This window comes from Lagenorhynchus albirostris, chromosome 1 (assembly GCF_949774975.1).
Source record: "Lagenorhynchus albirostris chromosome 1, mLagAlb1.1, whole genome shotgun sequence".
Taxonomy (NCBI): domain Eukaryota; kingdom Metazoa; phylum Chordata; class Mammalia; order Artiodactyla; family Delphinidae; genus Lagenorhynchus; species Lagenorhynchus albirostris.
Window position 1 is genome coordinate 85,874,270 of NC_083095.1, and position 15,609 is coordinate 85,889,878.

At 42.8% G+C, this 15,609-nt stretch overlaps 1 protein-coding gene across 6 annotated transcripts in view; it reads left to right on the forward strand.

The window, feature by feature from the left end:
* CAPN3 (calpain 3) overlaps window positions 1–15,609 on the forward strand; it is a 48,634-nt gene that overhangs the window by 13,645 nt on the left and 19,380 nt on the right. For 4 of the 6 annotated variants that reach the window (XR_009540348.1, XM_060148265.1, XM_060148289.1 and 1 more), the window contains exons 2-5: window positions 10,681–10,750; window positions 12,250–12,368; window positions 13,864–13,997; window positions 14,760–14,928. Coding sequence is in view for 5 of the 6 variants with exons in the window: in XM_060148265.1 (XP_060004248.1) it covers window positions 10,681–10,750; window positions 12,250–12,368; window positions 13,864–13,997; window positions 14,760–14,928 (492 nt within the window). In the remaining variant the exon portion in view is untranslated. Of the gene's footprint in view, window positions 1–335; window positions 845–10,680; window positions 10,751–12,249; window positions 12,369–13,863; window positions 13,998–14,759; window positions 14,929–15,609 lie in introns of those variants that run through there. The other 2 variants (XM_060148271.1, XM_060148305.1) reach the window with 2 other exon arrangements.

A 15,609-nucleotide genomic window follows, 5' to 3' on the forward strand; every position in this document is an offset into this window, starting at 1 on the left:
ACAGATTAGAGTCCCTAAATGGCCAGTCAAGGTCTTTGGGGGGATGGGGCAGGGACATCAGGAGAATGAAGGCTTCATTAACCTCAGACAATGGCCCGGAACAGAATCCTCCTATGCATTCAGGAGCCTGTATAGGATTAGTGTATACAGCATGTTTCGAAGGCCCCATGCTATATCCCATTGGCCGCCAGTGTTAAAGGCATGAATGCCTTTTGCTGAGGCAGGGTAAGCCTCTCTGTAACTATATTTTCTCTTTTTAAAGAAAGAATCCCAGCAAGGCTGATGGAAGTAGCCTGAAGGTCTGCAGGTCTTGTGGCCTGTCCTGGGGCTGTCCCTGGCTCTCTCGCTCCCCTTGCCAGCTCCCTGTCTGACTGGCATGGTGTTGCCCCTTGACCGTGGGCTCAGGGGCCTCCAGCCAAAGCTGCTGACTCTGACCATGGCCTTTCTCTGGGCTGTGTTCATTTGCATTGCGCTGCTGAGAGTGGAGGAGCTATATAGGCTCCGGCCCATTCACGGGAGGATTAGGCCTTGGACTGAGGGCGCAGCAGGAGAGAGGCCACAGTGAAGTCCCAGCTCCACTCCCTGAGTGGTCACCATGCCCTATCTGCTGCCAGGATTCTTCTGTGACCGTGTGATCCGGGAGAGGAACAGGAGAAACGGAGAAGGCACCGCCACACGGCCCCTCAAGTATGAGGGGCAGGATTTTGTTGTTCTCAGACAACGGTGCCTGGCTCAGAAGTGCCTCTTTGAAGACCGTGTGTTCCCAGCAGGTGTTCAGTCCCTGGGCTCCCATGAGCTGAGCCAGAAAACCAAGATGAAGGCCATCATGTGGAAAAGGCCAAAGGTAGGGATAGGAGGGACGGGGCTTCAGGAGACAGCTCTTGGGGATGGGAGGTCAAGTGGTCCAGAGCCTGAGGCCACAGATCCCGGATCTGAGCAAGTGGCTTATCAACATTCTCCTACCCATTTGCCCCCAAAATACTTTCCTGCTTCCTCCTGAAACTGGAGCTGTTATTTTCTATTCCTGAACTAGAGATTATTTAATACTTTATAGATCCCTGAGACTGTAAATATTTTTAAGAGAGCTAATGCACTGACTTAAATTCGTAGTAAAACAGTAAGGAATAATTGATGTTTCTTCTCGAGAGCAGGTATTCTGGGGGTGGGAAAGTGGAGTGGTGAAGAGGACTAGGGCTCACAGTTTCAAGAAGAGTTCCCTGGAAGCTGGTGAACAGTTATGACATAGGAGGCTGCAGGAGGCTAGAGATTTGCCTTCTTAACTTCTTGCCTAAGGCTGGTTCATTAGTGATGTGTCACTTCTGTGTAAACAAAAAGGTCCATGCTGACCAGACACACTCCCTACAGGGAGAAGCAGTTTGCTCAAAGATACCTTACTGCCTGGCAATTGAGGAGTCCATTTGTTTCAACTGTATTCAGCTACTCTGTGCTTCTCAAAGTGTGGTCTTTGGACTGCCTGCATCAGAATCACCTTGGGATGCCAGTTTAAAATGCAGATTCCTAGGACTCATCCCAGACAGAACTGTATTTCTATATTAACTATCTGTATTTATAATAAGCAAAACATGAGTTCATACTAACTTATACCAAAGTATTTCTCTTTGTGTGTGTATGTGTTATTGTAAATGAAGTTTGTTTTTGTTTTTATCAAATTCCATTTGTTCATTGCTGGTATATAGGAAAGCGACTGACTTTTATATACTAACCTTCTATCCTGCAACTGTGCTTGCTTATTAGTTCCAGAAAGGTTTTTTTTTTTTCTTTTTGGCATTTGTTTGGGATTTTCTACATAGACAATTATGTCATCTGTGAATAAAGAGCTTATTTCTTCCTTTCCAGTCTTTATAAATTTTATTTCCTTTTCTTGTTTTATTTCATTAGCTAGGACTTTCAGTATGATGTCGAATAAGAGTGGTAAGAGGAGACATTTTGACTTGTTTCTGACCTTAAGGGGAAAGCATCTAATTTCTTAACATTAAATATGAAGATAATTGCAGTTGGTTTAAAACTTTTTAAAAGTAAATTTTCTAAAAAAAAAAAAAAAAAAAAAAAAAAGTAAATTTTCTTTACCAACTTGAGGACATTCCCCTCTATTCCTAGGAGTTTTTATCATGAATGGGTATTGAATTTTGTTAAATGCTTTTTCTGCATCAACTGATACATGATCATGTGATTTTTCTTCTTAGCCTGTTGTGATGGATGTCATTGATTGATTTTCAAATGTTGAACCAGTCTTGCATACCTGGAATAAATCCCAGGTAAATTATATACTTGTAGTATATAATTTTGTTTATACATTGTTGTTTTTGAGTTACTAATTTTTTTTTGAGGATTTGGTTTCTATTTTCATAAGAGATATTGGTCTGTAGTTTTCCTTGGCAATGTCTTTTTCTGGTTTGGGTATTAGGGTAATACTGGCCTCATAGGATGAGTTAGGAAGTGATCCCTCTGCTTCGATTTTTCTGGAAGATATTGTAGAGAATTTGTATCATTTCTTTCTTGAATGTTTCATAGAATTCACCAATAAATCATCTGGATCTGGTGCTTTTTTTTTGGAGGGTTATTAATCATTGAATAAATTTCTTTAATAGGTATAGCCATATTCAGATGGTCTGTTTGTCTTTGTGTGAGTTTTGTGTCTTTTACGAAATTAGTCCATTTTATCTAAAGTTATCAAATCTGTGGGCTTAGAGGTATCTGCAGTATTCCTTTATTATCCTTTTAATGTCCCTGGGATCAGTAGTGGTGATCTCTCCATTTCTGCTGTTGGTAATTGGTGTCTTCTCTCTTTTTTCCTTGGTGAGCATGGCTACAGGTTTATTAATTTTATTGACCTTTTCAAGGAACCAGTTTTTGGCTTTATTGATTCTCTCTTATTTTGCTATTTTCAATTTCATTGATTCTGCTCTTTTATTATTTCTGTTTTTCTGCTTGCTTTGAGCTTAAATTTTTTTCTTTCTCTGGTATTGATATCAGATCTTTCTTCTTTTCTAATATATGCACTTAATGTTATAGATTTCCCTCTAAGCACTGGTTTCACTGCATCCCACAAATTTTGATGATATATTTTCATTTTTATTTAGTTCAAAGCAATTTTTAACTTCTCTTGAAACTTCTTCTTTGACTTGTGTGTTATTTAGAAGTCTGTTGTTTAATTTCCAAATAATTTGGGATTTTCCAGTTGTCTTATTTTTATTGCTTTCTAGTTTCATTCCACTGTAGTCTGAAAACATACTTTGCATATTTTCTATTCTTTTAAATTTGTCGAGGTGTGTTTTATAGCCCAGAATGTGGTCTATCTTAGTGAGTCTTCCATGTGATATTGAGAGCAGGATGTGTATTCTGCTATTGTTGGGTGGAGTAGTCTATAAATGTTAATTAGATTAAGTTGATTGCTAGTGCCATTCAAGTCAACTATATCCTTACTGATTTTCTACCTGCTGAAGTTCATGAACAAGGGGTGTTAAAGTCTCCAACTGTAATACTAGATTTGTCTATTTTTCCTTTCAGATGTATCACTTTTTGCCTCATGTCTTTTGACACTCTATTGTTAGGTGCATCCACATTTAGGATTGTATGTTTTCTTGGACAAAGGACTCCTTTATCATTATGTAATGCATCTCTTTATCTCTGATAATTTTCCTTGTAATGAAGTCTGCTTTGTCTGAAATTTATACAGCTATTCCAGCTTTCTTTCTTTCTTTTTTTAAATTTATTTATCTATTTATCTATTTATTTTTTTCGGCTGAGTTGGGTCTTTTGTTGCTGCATGCGGGCTTTCTCTAGTTGCGGCGAGTGGGGGCTACTCTTCATTGCGGTGCGCAGGCTTCTCATTGCGGTGGCTCTCTTGTTGCGAAGCACGGGCTCTAGGCACGTGGGCTTCAGTAGTTGTGGCACGTGGGCTCAGTAGTTGTTGCTGGCGGGCTCTAGAGCGCAGGCTCAGTAGCTGTGGCGCACGGGCTTAGTTGCTCCGTGGCATGTGGGATCTTCCCAGAGCAGCGCTCGAACCCGTGTCCCCTGCATTGGCAGGGCGGATTCTTAACCACTGCGCCACTAGGGAAGCCCTCCAGCTTTCTTTTGATGAGCATTAGCATGGTGTATCCTTCTCTAGCTATCCGAGTCTTTATATTTAAAGTGATTTTCTTGTAGATAACATATCGTTGGGTCTTTTAAAAAAATCTATTCTCACAATCTCTACCTTTTTTTTTTTTTTTGGCGGTACGCGGGCTTCTCACTGTTGTGGCCTCTCCCGTTGCGGAGCACAGGCTCCGGACGCGCAGGCCCAGCAGCCATGGCTCATGGGCCTAGCCGCTCAGCGGCATGTGGGATCTGCCTGGACCGGGGCACGAACCCGCATCCCCTGCATCGGCAGGCAGACTCTCAACCACTGCGCCACCAGGGAAGCCCACAATCTCTGTCTTTCAATTGATGTATTTAGGCCATTCACATTTAAGTGATTATAATATAGTTGGATTAATATCTACTATGTTTATAACTGTTTTCTATTTGTTGCAATTTGTGTTTCTCTCCTCTCCCCTTTCCTGCATTCTCTGGTTTTAATTGAGTATTCTATATGATTCCATTTATCTCTTAAGTATATCAATTATACTTTTTAAAAAATGTTAATGGTTATGCTAAAGTTTCCAATATACACTTACAACTAATCTGATTTCACCTTCAAATAACATATACCACTGTATATGTAGTCTAGTACCTTATAACAGAAAATTCCCAATTCCTCCCTTCCTTCCCATGACATTACTGTCATGCATTTCACTTATCCATATAATTACTCAACACGTTGTTGTGATTATTACTTTAAATAATCTTTAGATTAAAAATAAGAAAACTAAAAGTTTTATTTTACCTTCATTTATTCCTTCTCTGATGCGCTTCCTTTCTTTATGTAGTCCAGGTTTCTGATCTATATAATTTTCCTTCTCCTTGAAGAGCTTATTTAAACATTTCTTGCAAGCCAAGTCTGCTGGAAATGAATTCCCTGTGGGTTATTATTTTAAACATTTATTTTATTTATTTATTTGGTTGTGCCAGGTCTTAGTTGCGGTAGATGTGCTCCTTTAATTGCAGCATGTGTGCTCCTTAGTTGCAGCCAGCAGCCTCCTTAGTTGCAACTCGCTGGCTCCTTAGTTGTGGCATGCGTACTCAGTTGTGGCATGCATGTGGGATCTAGTTCCCTGACCAGGGATCGAACCAGGGCCCCCTGCATTGGAAGCATGGAGTCTTCACCACTGCACCACCAGGGAAGTCCCTTCCCTGTGGTTTTATTTGTCTGAGAAAGCCTCTAGTCTCCTTCAGTTTTGAAAGATAAATTCTCTGCATATAGAATGCTAGGTTGGTGGGTTTTTCTTTCATCAATTTAAATATTTCATCAATTTAAATATTTCTTGCTTGCATGGTTTCTGAAGAGAAGTCTACTATAATTCTTGTCTTTTTTCCTCTAGAGCAAAGGTATTTTTCTCCCTCTTGGCTTCTTTGAAGATCTTTTCTTTATCTTTGGTTATCTGCAGTTTGAATATGATATGCCTAAGTGTAGTTATGTTTTATTTTGCTGGCATTTATGCTACTTGATGTTCTTTGTGCTTCTTGGGTCTGTGATTTGGTATCTGTCATTAATTTTGGAAAGTTCTTGGACATTATTACTTCAAATATTTCTTCTGCTCTGTTCTTTCCCTCCAGTATTCCAATTATGCATATGCTGAACCTTTTGAATTGTCCCACGGTTCTTGGATGTTCTGCTCTGTTTTGTTGTTGTTGTTTTTGCTGTTATATTTTTCTCTTTGCATTTCATTTTAGGAAATTCCTATTGTCTCATCTTCAATTTCACTGATTTTTTTTCTTGTCCATGTCTAATCTACTGATGAGCCCATCAAATACATGTTATACTGTCTTTTATTTCTATCATTTCCTTTTGATTCTTTCTTAGAGTTTCCATCTCTCTGCTTATATTGCACATCTTTTCTTAAATGTTATGTACTTTTTCCATTAGACTTTTTGACATACTAATCATAGTTATTTTAAATTCCCTGACTGATAATTCCAACATCTATGTCATATCGGAATCTAGTTCTGACGCTTGCTCTTCAGATTGCATTTGCCTGCTTTTGGCATCTCTTACAATTTTTTACTGAAAGCCAGTCACATTGCTTTGGGTAATAAGAACTGAGATACATTAGCCTTTGGTATAAGGATTTATGTTAAGCTGGCTAGAAGTTGTGCTGTGTTTGTTTCCTCCAGCTTCAGGAGTCAGAAGCTTCAAATTCCTTTAATATCCTTGTTTTGTCTCCTCTCTTGACTTTGGGCTTTCCTAAATACTTATCAGAGTTTACATCTTGCAGCTCTTTCAGCTGTAAGTCACTGTTATTTCACTGGAGCTCTGTTGATGTGGTGGTATGATCAGGAAGGGGAAGTGTTCTATAATCTAATGATTAAAGTTCTTTCTTTTAATGAGACTGTCTCTCTGGGCTATGACCTTCATACACGTTTCTCCATTGGTATAGCTTTTACCCCTTCTTAGGTGAGAAAGCCTGGAGGTGGCTGGAGTGGGAGTAATACACTTCCCCCAACCTAGGTAAGACTGGAAAAGTCTTTTCCCCTGTAGGGGGGATCTTTCTTGGATCTTCACCATGAGAACTTGGAATTTTTGGAGGTAAAAACCATGAAAGGGTTGGGGGTTTCTCCCAAAACTGTGGCCTCCAGAAGTTTTTCACTTTTGTGCTAGTCCACACTCAGCTTCCTGAAATTCATCAAAGTCACCATTTAAGTGTTCCTCCCAGTTTGTGGCTGAGGCAGCTTCTGTTCCAGATAAACAGATCTTGGCTATAACTCTCTGGTTTCACTTGTGTCCATATCTCAGGGTGGTAGGTTGCCCTGCAACCTCAGTTCTCTGATGGATCCAAGCAAAGTCACTGGTTTTCAGGTGTTTGGCTTTTTCTTGTGGTAAGGATGGGAGGGATGACTTCCAAGCTTTTTACATGTTGGAGCTGAAACCAGAAGTCCCCTACATATATCTATATTAGCCCACCCTTTTAAATGTATGCTTTTGTTTTTCTTATAATGTACATTATATGTTAGGATAACACACACACATAATTTAAAACTAATAAGAATATGTACAGTTGCATGTTCAGAATATTTTAATGATGGAGGTATACAATAAAAAAAATGTTTGCAAACCACAGCACTCAAAAACTGAGGAAATGGTCATCTGTTGCTAATTGCTGGGAATCCATCACTGACAGATCCAGTCTCCATGCTAAATTATAGCCAAACAAGTGACCGGAAGTCTTAGGTCCCTAAGTTAAAGTGACAGAGCCAGGACAATTTACCCTTTGTTCATATTAACCAACAAAAACGATCTCAGATACTCCAGGAAAGTAGGTGGTGGGAAGGGGTATCTAGGTAAATCTAGCTGTTCTATGAATTAACCCTCAACAAGTTTGGTAACTGACCCTCACCAAACAGACATCTCTCATGAGGACAAACAACTGAGGGTCCCTAGGCTGGGGGTTTCCTGGAGGGCAGGCAGGGACGATTTCCTATTTTTATTATATCCTTAAATCCCCCAGCCCTGTGCATACTTGGAAGCTCAATTAATGTTTGGTGAATTTAGCTGAGGTAGTATTGAAGGTAAATGTAGTATATTGGGGAATCTCTACTACTGCAAAAAATGTAACTCCATTCAAATACCTGGACCTCTAAGCAGATGGAAGAGAAGGCAGTGCAGTTGCTACTGCCTTTCCAAGTAGTCAGCCCTGGAATTGGTGGCAGGTGAGGAGATGAGGTGTGCTTCTGTACCTATAGACACAAGGAGAGAAATCTATCCTTGTGACAGCTAAAAAATGTAGCTATAATTCTAGTATTTGAGTTACTCTATAATATATTCCTTATAACAGGGCATGACATTCAGTAGTCAAGTGTCCCAGCTGGCAAGTAACAGAGGCCCAACACAAACTAACTTAAACCGAAAAAAAGCTCTATAACTTGAATGTTCCAAAGTGATGATCAGGTTTAGACACACTGAATCCACGCCTCAAACAATGTCATCAAGACACAATCCCTAATATCATCTATTTGTCTATCTACCTGTCTATCTATTTATCACCTCCGACCTCTCCACCCACTCCCCCATCTGCTTCCTCTGAGTTATCTTTATTCTCAAGTGGGCTAACTTCACAAAGGGGCAAAAATGGCCACCAGCAGCTTCAGGCTGACACTCCACCAGCTTAGTAACTCCCAGAGGAGAATGTACTTCTTTCTCAATAGTTACAACGAATGTCTTGGCCCATATCTCACTGGCCCAGATTTGGTCATGTGCCCATCCCTGAACCAGTCACTCTCACTCTAATTGCCCTTAATAGCCATCTGGATCTGGGTGAAGAGGGAAGCCCACCAGAACAACATGGGCTGACAGTGGTGCTGCTCCCCAGTTGAAAATTGAGGTGTAATGCCAGGAGAAAGTGGTATGTATTTTAAGGAGGCAAAACACTGGGGAGACAAAAATAACATATGTTGACTATACCTTAATTGGTTTCTTTGTTAAGAGGAAAGAGTCTTATTTGGAATAATGAGAGTTTTATATTTTATTAGTGGGAAATGGTTTTTAAAGACCACATTCCAGATGTTGATGTTTTCTTTACTGCTAGATTTTTACTGCTTCTAGTTTTTTTGTTTCTTTTGTTTTAGTGCAGAGAGAGAGAAAATTTTTTCTAGGGAGACAAAAATAAATCATCAGTTATATATCCAATTCAACCTTAACATTGCAGGATTGTTACTTAAGTCATTCAGTTTTATCATTTTACATATTTTCTTTTACACTAAAAATATCCTGGTTCCTAATGACATTAATGTACATTCTTATTTACCTTATCCTACATGTCAAAGTTTTGAAGTAATAACAATGTTATTTTTCTTTATTATGGTTCACATTTGTTTATGGTTTTGGTTTTTGACCTTAGGCTATATCCCAAAAGGAATAAACAACCAAAATTTTATATTTTAAGTCACTTGAAAGAATTCATTTTATGTGTGTGGCCATGCCATCAATTTGATAAGCAGTTTGGTTCCTTTGCTTCAATTTGCTTTCAGCTTTTAAAGATTGCTTTTTAAAATTGTATTTAATTTTGGCTTTTAATTCTATAAAATTTACATGATTCCTAAGTCAAAACTATTTTCAAACAGTTATATTCAGAGTTTTACTTCCATCCCTATATTCACCCCCTTAATCCTTCCCTCTCCTATAGGTAACCTTTTTAAAAATTATTGTTTTGTGTTTATCCTTCCATTGATTAAGAACTTCAGGCGGGATGTGTGTGTGGTGTGGTCTAAGCATGACTGACTTTCCATCTAGTAGGAGAGAGAGATTCCTGAGTGCAGGGAGCTTCAACTCATGTGAGTATACCAGCTTGTTGTGATGGGGGAGACAGAAGGAGAGGGCTGTGTCACTGGGATAAGCTTCTCGAAGCTGTGAAGAACGGTGTTAAAACAAAAACACAGAATCTACAATTATTTCAAAAGTTAAAAAACAAAGCACGGGGACTTGCCTGGTGGCGCAGTGGTTAAGAATCCGCCTACCAATGCAGCAGACATGGGTTTGAGCCCTGGTCCAGGAAGATCCCACACGCTGCAGAGCAACTAAGCCCGTGCGCCACAACTACTGAAGCCCGCGCGCCCTACAGCCCACGCACCATGACTACTGAGCCTACGCACGGCAACCACTGAAGCCTGCATGCTGCAACTACTGAAGCCCGTGCACCTAGAGCCCATGCTCCGCAACAAGAGAAGCCACTGCAATGAGAAGCCCGCGCACCACAGTGAAGAGTAGACCCCGCTTGTTGCAACTAGAGAAAGCCCGCGCACAGCAACAAAGACCCAACGCAGCCAAAGAATAAAAAATAATAAAAAAATTTAAAAAACCCAAAGAAACCCCAAAGCATGACAGATCCAAACAAAAACAAGAGCACCCTCTGTTGGTCTCTGTTGGAATACACATAATTGGTAGTGCCTGGATTTGAAAACTGCTCAGGCCAGGGGTGTCCTATTGGGTTACCTTGAATAAAGAATGCACTCGCCAGAAAAAAAAAAGAACGCACCCGCCAACAGATGGGGAGGCCTCTGAGGCCCACACCAAATTTACCCTCGGCTCTCCCCAGCTTTCAAGTCCTGTGGCCCTTGGGACATATGCTGATACTAAATATCTATGTTACCATGTCTTGGGGGAAAAGATATTTACTTTCCTTCCTGTACCTCTTTTCCCTGGCAGAGAAAAAAAAAAAAGCAAGAGCCATGTTTTCTATTGTCCCTCCAAAGCTATGACAGTAATGACACTGCCCTAACTCTCAAGGTGCATCTTTACTCAGACAGTGTATCAGTGTGAGGGAGCAGTGTGGAACAATGGGAAAAGAAGCCATGTATCTGGCTTCTCTCACTTACTAGCTGTGTGTCCTTGGGCAGGTTTCTTAACCTCTCTGAGCCTTGGTGTCCTCATCTGAAAAACAAGAATGATAGTATCCAATTCATGGGCTGTTTCTGGAGGTTTAAATGGGTGGTATGTGTAAAACTCTTGATATGTGATGCCAGTACTACGTATGGACCTCAGTAAATAATAGCTACTGCTACTATTATTATTTCCTTTTTGTTTCACAGGAAATTTGTGAGAATCCCCGATTTATCATTGGCGGAGCCAACAGAACTGACATCTGTCAAGGAGATCTAGGTAGGAAAGTCCCTCGGGTCATATCTAGCCAAACAATCAAGGGGTGATTAAAAGGTGTGATCCCTTCACAGTAAGTAAAGGGACAATAACCTGTTTTTGCTTTTAATGAATTGGGGGGAGGAGGTTTTGATAACATTACCTTATACTCATTTATCAACGCGCTGGTGATTGCTTCATTTAATTTCTGTCCTTCCCACCTTTCTCACTAGTTCTTTGCCTTGTGTCACAGGAGGTGTGCCTCATTCCACAGCCTCCTCTCCAGAGTCTCCAGGACACTCACACACCCCACTCAGCGAGACAAAAGCCCTGCTTTTAGCTGTACCCACCTTCCTTAGAAGTCAGCTCTGAAACTGTCCATGTACCACGCGTGTCCCTTGGGCACATGGAATCTATATGCTCACAAAATGTGCTTTTGTAACTCGAACTCTTGTTGAAATTGCCCCAGAATAGCTTCATATTAAAGGAGTCTTTCAACAAAGACGACATTTGCCATGTGGATGAGCGTCCAATTTTCTGTCTGGTTGGTTAGCTTGTCTGCTTCACCAGTCTTTCCTCTGTCTCAGCCTCTTGTTCGGGAAGTATTATCTTTGGTGTGGACTGTGGGAAAGCTCTGTGAAATAAAGTTGGAGAGACATCGACAAACACAGTTTAAAACTTGTGGGAAAAGGGCACTCAAGACCAAATGAATTTGGCTAATCTGGCCCCAGAAGGAGAGGCTGAAGAAGTTTTGGATATCTGAGTTCCTGCACTTGAGGGAAGACTGCCTGCAGAGCCCTGGGCAAGCTAATAATCTGGGCCTGTTTCAGAGGAGAGGCTGGCTGCCTGGGGGGGGTCTGGGGGGGGGCCAATGGTGGGAGGAGGGCTGTGGCAGCTCTCAGCCTCCCCTCTGCAGTCTCAAAGATGCTGTCATATCCCACAGAGCACAACGAAGGCCTTGTATATAGTCTGTGCTCTGTTAGTGATCCAGGCCTGCCCCTTGGGCATTCACACACGCATACACACACATACACAGGGCAAAGTGCCGCCTCAAACTACTAGCCAGCTTTCCTTACAATACAAATGGGCTGCACTGATGGCTCTCAGATGCTCAGTCTCTGCCAAGGTCCGAAGGGGAAATGGACTCACACTGCAAAGTTACAGGGCAGGCAGATTTCCTGTGGGTGTTGGAAAGAATGACCCAGTTATGACCCCTACTGCCCCATCTCCACTGAGGTCCAAATGGAGGTCGGAGCTTATGTTGCAGACAGAGGAATTGCCTACAGCTTTCAGGAAAGCCAGTCACAAGGGAGTAAGTTACCCTGTTGATCACATGGTCCAGAGACTGCTGTCACACTCCTTCCCTGGGTTGACACCTCTGTAAGGTCAGATCTGGAAGTGGGACAGTGAATGCCAAGTGAACGCCCTTCTCCAGAGAAGTAGAGCAGCCGATGGGGATGGAGTCTCCGTCTTCCCTGGAGGTGTGGGCCCTCCCGTGACCTGTGCCGCGTGTTTGCCTGCAGGGGACTGCTGGTTTCTCGCAGCCATCGCTTGCCTGACCCTGAACAAGCGACTGCTTTTCCGGGTCATACCCCATGATCAGAGTTTCACCGAAAACTACGCGGGGATCTTTCACTTCCAGGTGAGGTCAAGGGAGTGTAGTTAAGAGGGCCAGCTGCTGTCTACTCACCACTGGTCTCCCTGCCTTCGCTTCCCAGTGGCTCCAGGAAAGGTTCCCACCCACCCTCCCGGCCATGGATGTGGGCAGTGATCCCCTTCAGGCCTCAAGCCTGTGAGGAAGCAGTTGTTTATCTCTTCCTACCCTCAAACCCCTACACCTTCCGCTAGGCCCCAGAAAGGTTGGATGGAGGATATCCTGTTTGCTGACCTGTGGGTCTATTTTTTCCTCTCCAGCTGGCTGGCTTCTGTGTTATTACTGGCAGCCCTTCTCAAGTAAATCCCTAAGATACTAGCACTGGGAATCCAGAGGGCCCTTTAGGTTGTAAAGGAACTCCCATCCACAGCTGCAGCTCCTTTTTACTTGTGTCCCTTAAACACAGGTCTATACCAAGACTATCACGCACCCTTTCCAGCCTCTGGAAGAAAAGTCTGGTTAATCTGGGAACCAGGCTTCTGCTTCGGCCCAGCAATGAGTCTTTTGGTTCCAGAATCAATTCAGCCATTGGAAACTTTCTGGATCCAAATTGTCCTGGCAAAGAGCCAAACCCTGTGCTGGCCCAGAACTGAGATGAGCTTTGTATGTGGGCATCTAGCAGATATTGGGGTTCTGAGGCATCAATCTGTCTCCAGCCCTTAAGGCTCCAAATGTCCTGGGCTGACCCAGATCATCAGTTGATCTCCTCTCCCAGGACTGAAGACTTCAGAAAGGGTCTTCTCTGCACGTTCAGGATCAGTGTCCTGCTGCCGTCCCAGCTCAGGCAAGGCAGCTGGGCCCTGAATTTTGTTTCTTCAAAATCAAGCGACTCACCTCCCTCAAATATTTAAAAGGTCTGATATCTAAAGGATCATAAACACAAAGACCAGATAGATTTTTGCCCTCTTGTCCGTAAGGGAGAAAATGTCATTAGAAGGAAATTAAACTACATTTGGATTTCTTGGGTCAAAACTGATTTGTTCAAAAAAGAACATCATCCAGAATTGAGAATATTGGACAGTGTTCCTGCTTTAGCCAGAGTATATTCTGGGTCACTTTCCTTTTCCACATCAATCCTTCTTCAGCAGCAATTTCTACCTTATTTGTCATCAAGAAATACAGAAATCATACATCATCTTCACCTAGACCAGTGGTTCTCAACCCTGACTGCATATCAGGATCAGTTGAGATGCCTAAAAATACTGATACCTAAGCCACACCCCAGACTTACAGAGCAGGAAAAGGAAAATCTCAAGCCCTTAGGTATGTAGGGAGCGCCTACCATCCCCCATACCGAGCTGGACTGGGTGGAAGACAGGGTGGTTTGTAAACCACTTCTTGCCCTCAAGGAGCTCCCAGTCCAGTTAGAGAAAGAGTCACACACTCCAAACCCAAGGTGCTTGGTATTAAGGAATGTGGGGTAGGGACACATTTCCCAATGGTAATCTGAGGATGTGACTCTGTGCTTGACGCTTCTGTGCAGTTCTGGCGCTATGGAGACTGGGTGGACGTGGTTATTGATGACTGCCTGCCGACTTACAACAACGAACTGGTTTTCACCAAATCCAACCACCACAATGAGTTCTGGAGCGCTCTGCTGGAGAAGGCTTATGCTAAGTAAGCAGCACTTTAGACTGAGAGGCAGGGCTAGAGGCGAGGAGGTGGACTGCAAAATCCAGCCCGTGTGTGTGTGTGTGTGTGTGTGTGTGTGTGTGTGTGTGTCTTCAACTGTGATACAAAGTCAGAGAAGATCTGTGTGTGTGTGTGTGTGTGTGTGTGTGTGTGTGTCTTCAACTGTGACACAAAGTCAGAGAAGATCTGGTCCAGGCAGCGGTGATTCTAAGTAAAACCACTAAGAGTAGAAATAAGACGTGTGTAGGAAACCTTTAGCTTTAGCTTCTCGTAGTGAGCTCTTTAATCCTGCCTTCTTGGTGGCATTGCGAATCCTAGATGAGCGCATTGTATCTTTGGACCTCAGATCCCAGAGTCTGGCTTGGCTCCACCTCATGAGCTTGCAATATATTAATAAAGCCATGTTGTCTCTAAACTTAGAAGCCCCACCCCACCTACTAATGGCTTTAACAGAGCCCTACCTCAGGTTCAGGGTATAGTGGAAAGCATCAGGAAGTGGGAATAGTGGGTTCCATCCCAGTGTTTCTCCTCTCTGTGGCCTTAGCTGGTCACTTAGCCTCTAGAGCTCAGTTTCTCCATTGTGAAGAAAGGGAATCATAGTACCTATTCCAACAGCTTACAGGCTTGTTGGTGAACTGGATGAGACAACATCACAGGACCAAAGAGTAAAGTTCTGGTGGTAGGGGTACCTGGGTCATGTTTCCTAGAACCCTGTGACCCCAGATTGGTCTTCATCCTCTCTCTAAGGCTCCATGGTTCATATGAAGCCCTGAAAGGTGGGAACACTACAGAGGCCATGGAGGACTTCACAGGAGGAGTAACAGAGTTTTTTGAAATCAAGGATGCTCCCAGAGACATGTACAAGATCATGAAGAAAGCCATCGAGAGGGGCTCCCTCATGGGTTGCTCCATTGATGTAAGTCTAGGGTGTGGGATGCAGGGCAGGAAGCTGCCAACTATTGGGAAGCCTTACCCAGTGACTAGCAGCAGAGGGCTTTCCTCTGGGACAGGGTGAATCTACTGTTTTAGGAAGGTGGAACTGGTTCTCAACTTTGAAAATTGGGAATTTCTCAAGGGAGAAGAGTTTGTGGAGATTTTCAATGAAGATATTCAGCAACGACATTCTAAGCCCTGGAATTTAGGTGGAAATAGGTCCAGAGGCCTATGTCAGTGTAGGCCTCTGTGGTCAGTGTTTCTCAGTCCCAGCATGCCACTATTAAGCTGGCCACACACTTGGCTTATGGACCTGAGCCCACCAGTTCCCTAAGAAAGCCTCCCGGTCATTGAGCTTTGATTGTATCTCTCACTTGGGATACGGACTTTGTGTTGTAATCTGGGAGAAACTCAGCCTGTGCAACAAAGTGGTGTGAACTGAGACCAGAGCCAAGAGTAAGGGAATGGCAGACTGGCCAGGAGACACACCTTTCCTGGGGGCTGCTCAATGTATAATAAATAGTCTTGGCGATTTCCATTGCTGACGAAGAGCCCCAAGCTAAATTCCTGTTCCTTCCTCTCCTAGTACACCCAGTAGATGGGAAGCTTGGGAAGATAAGCCAGCATAAAGCACCCATGGATGAACATTTTCTTTCTGCATCAC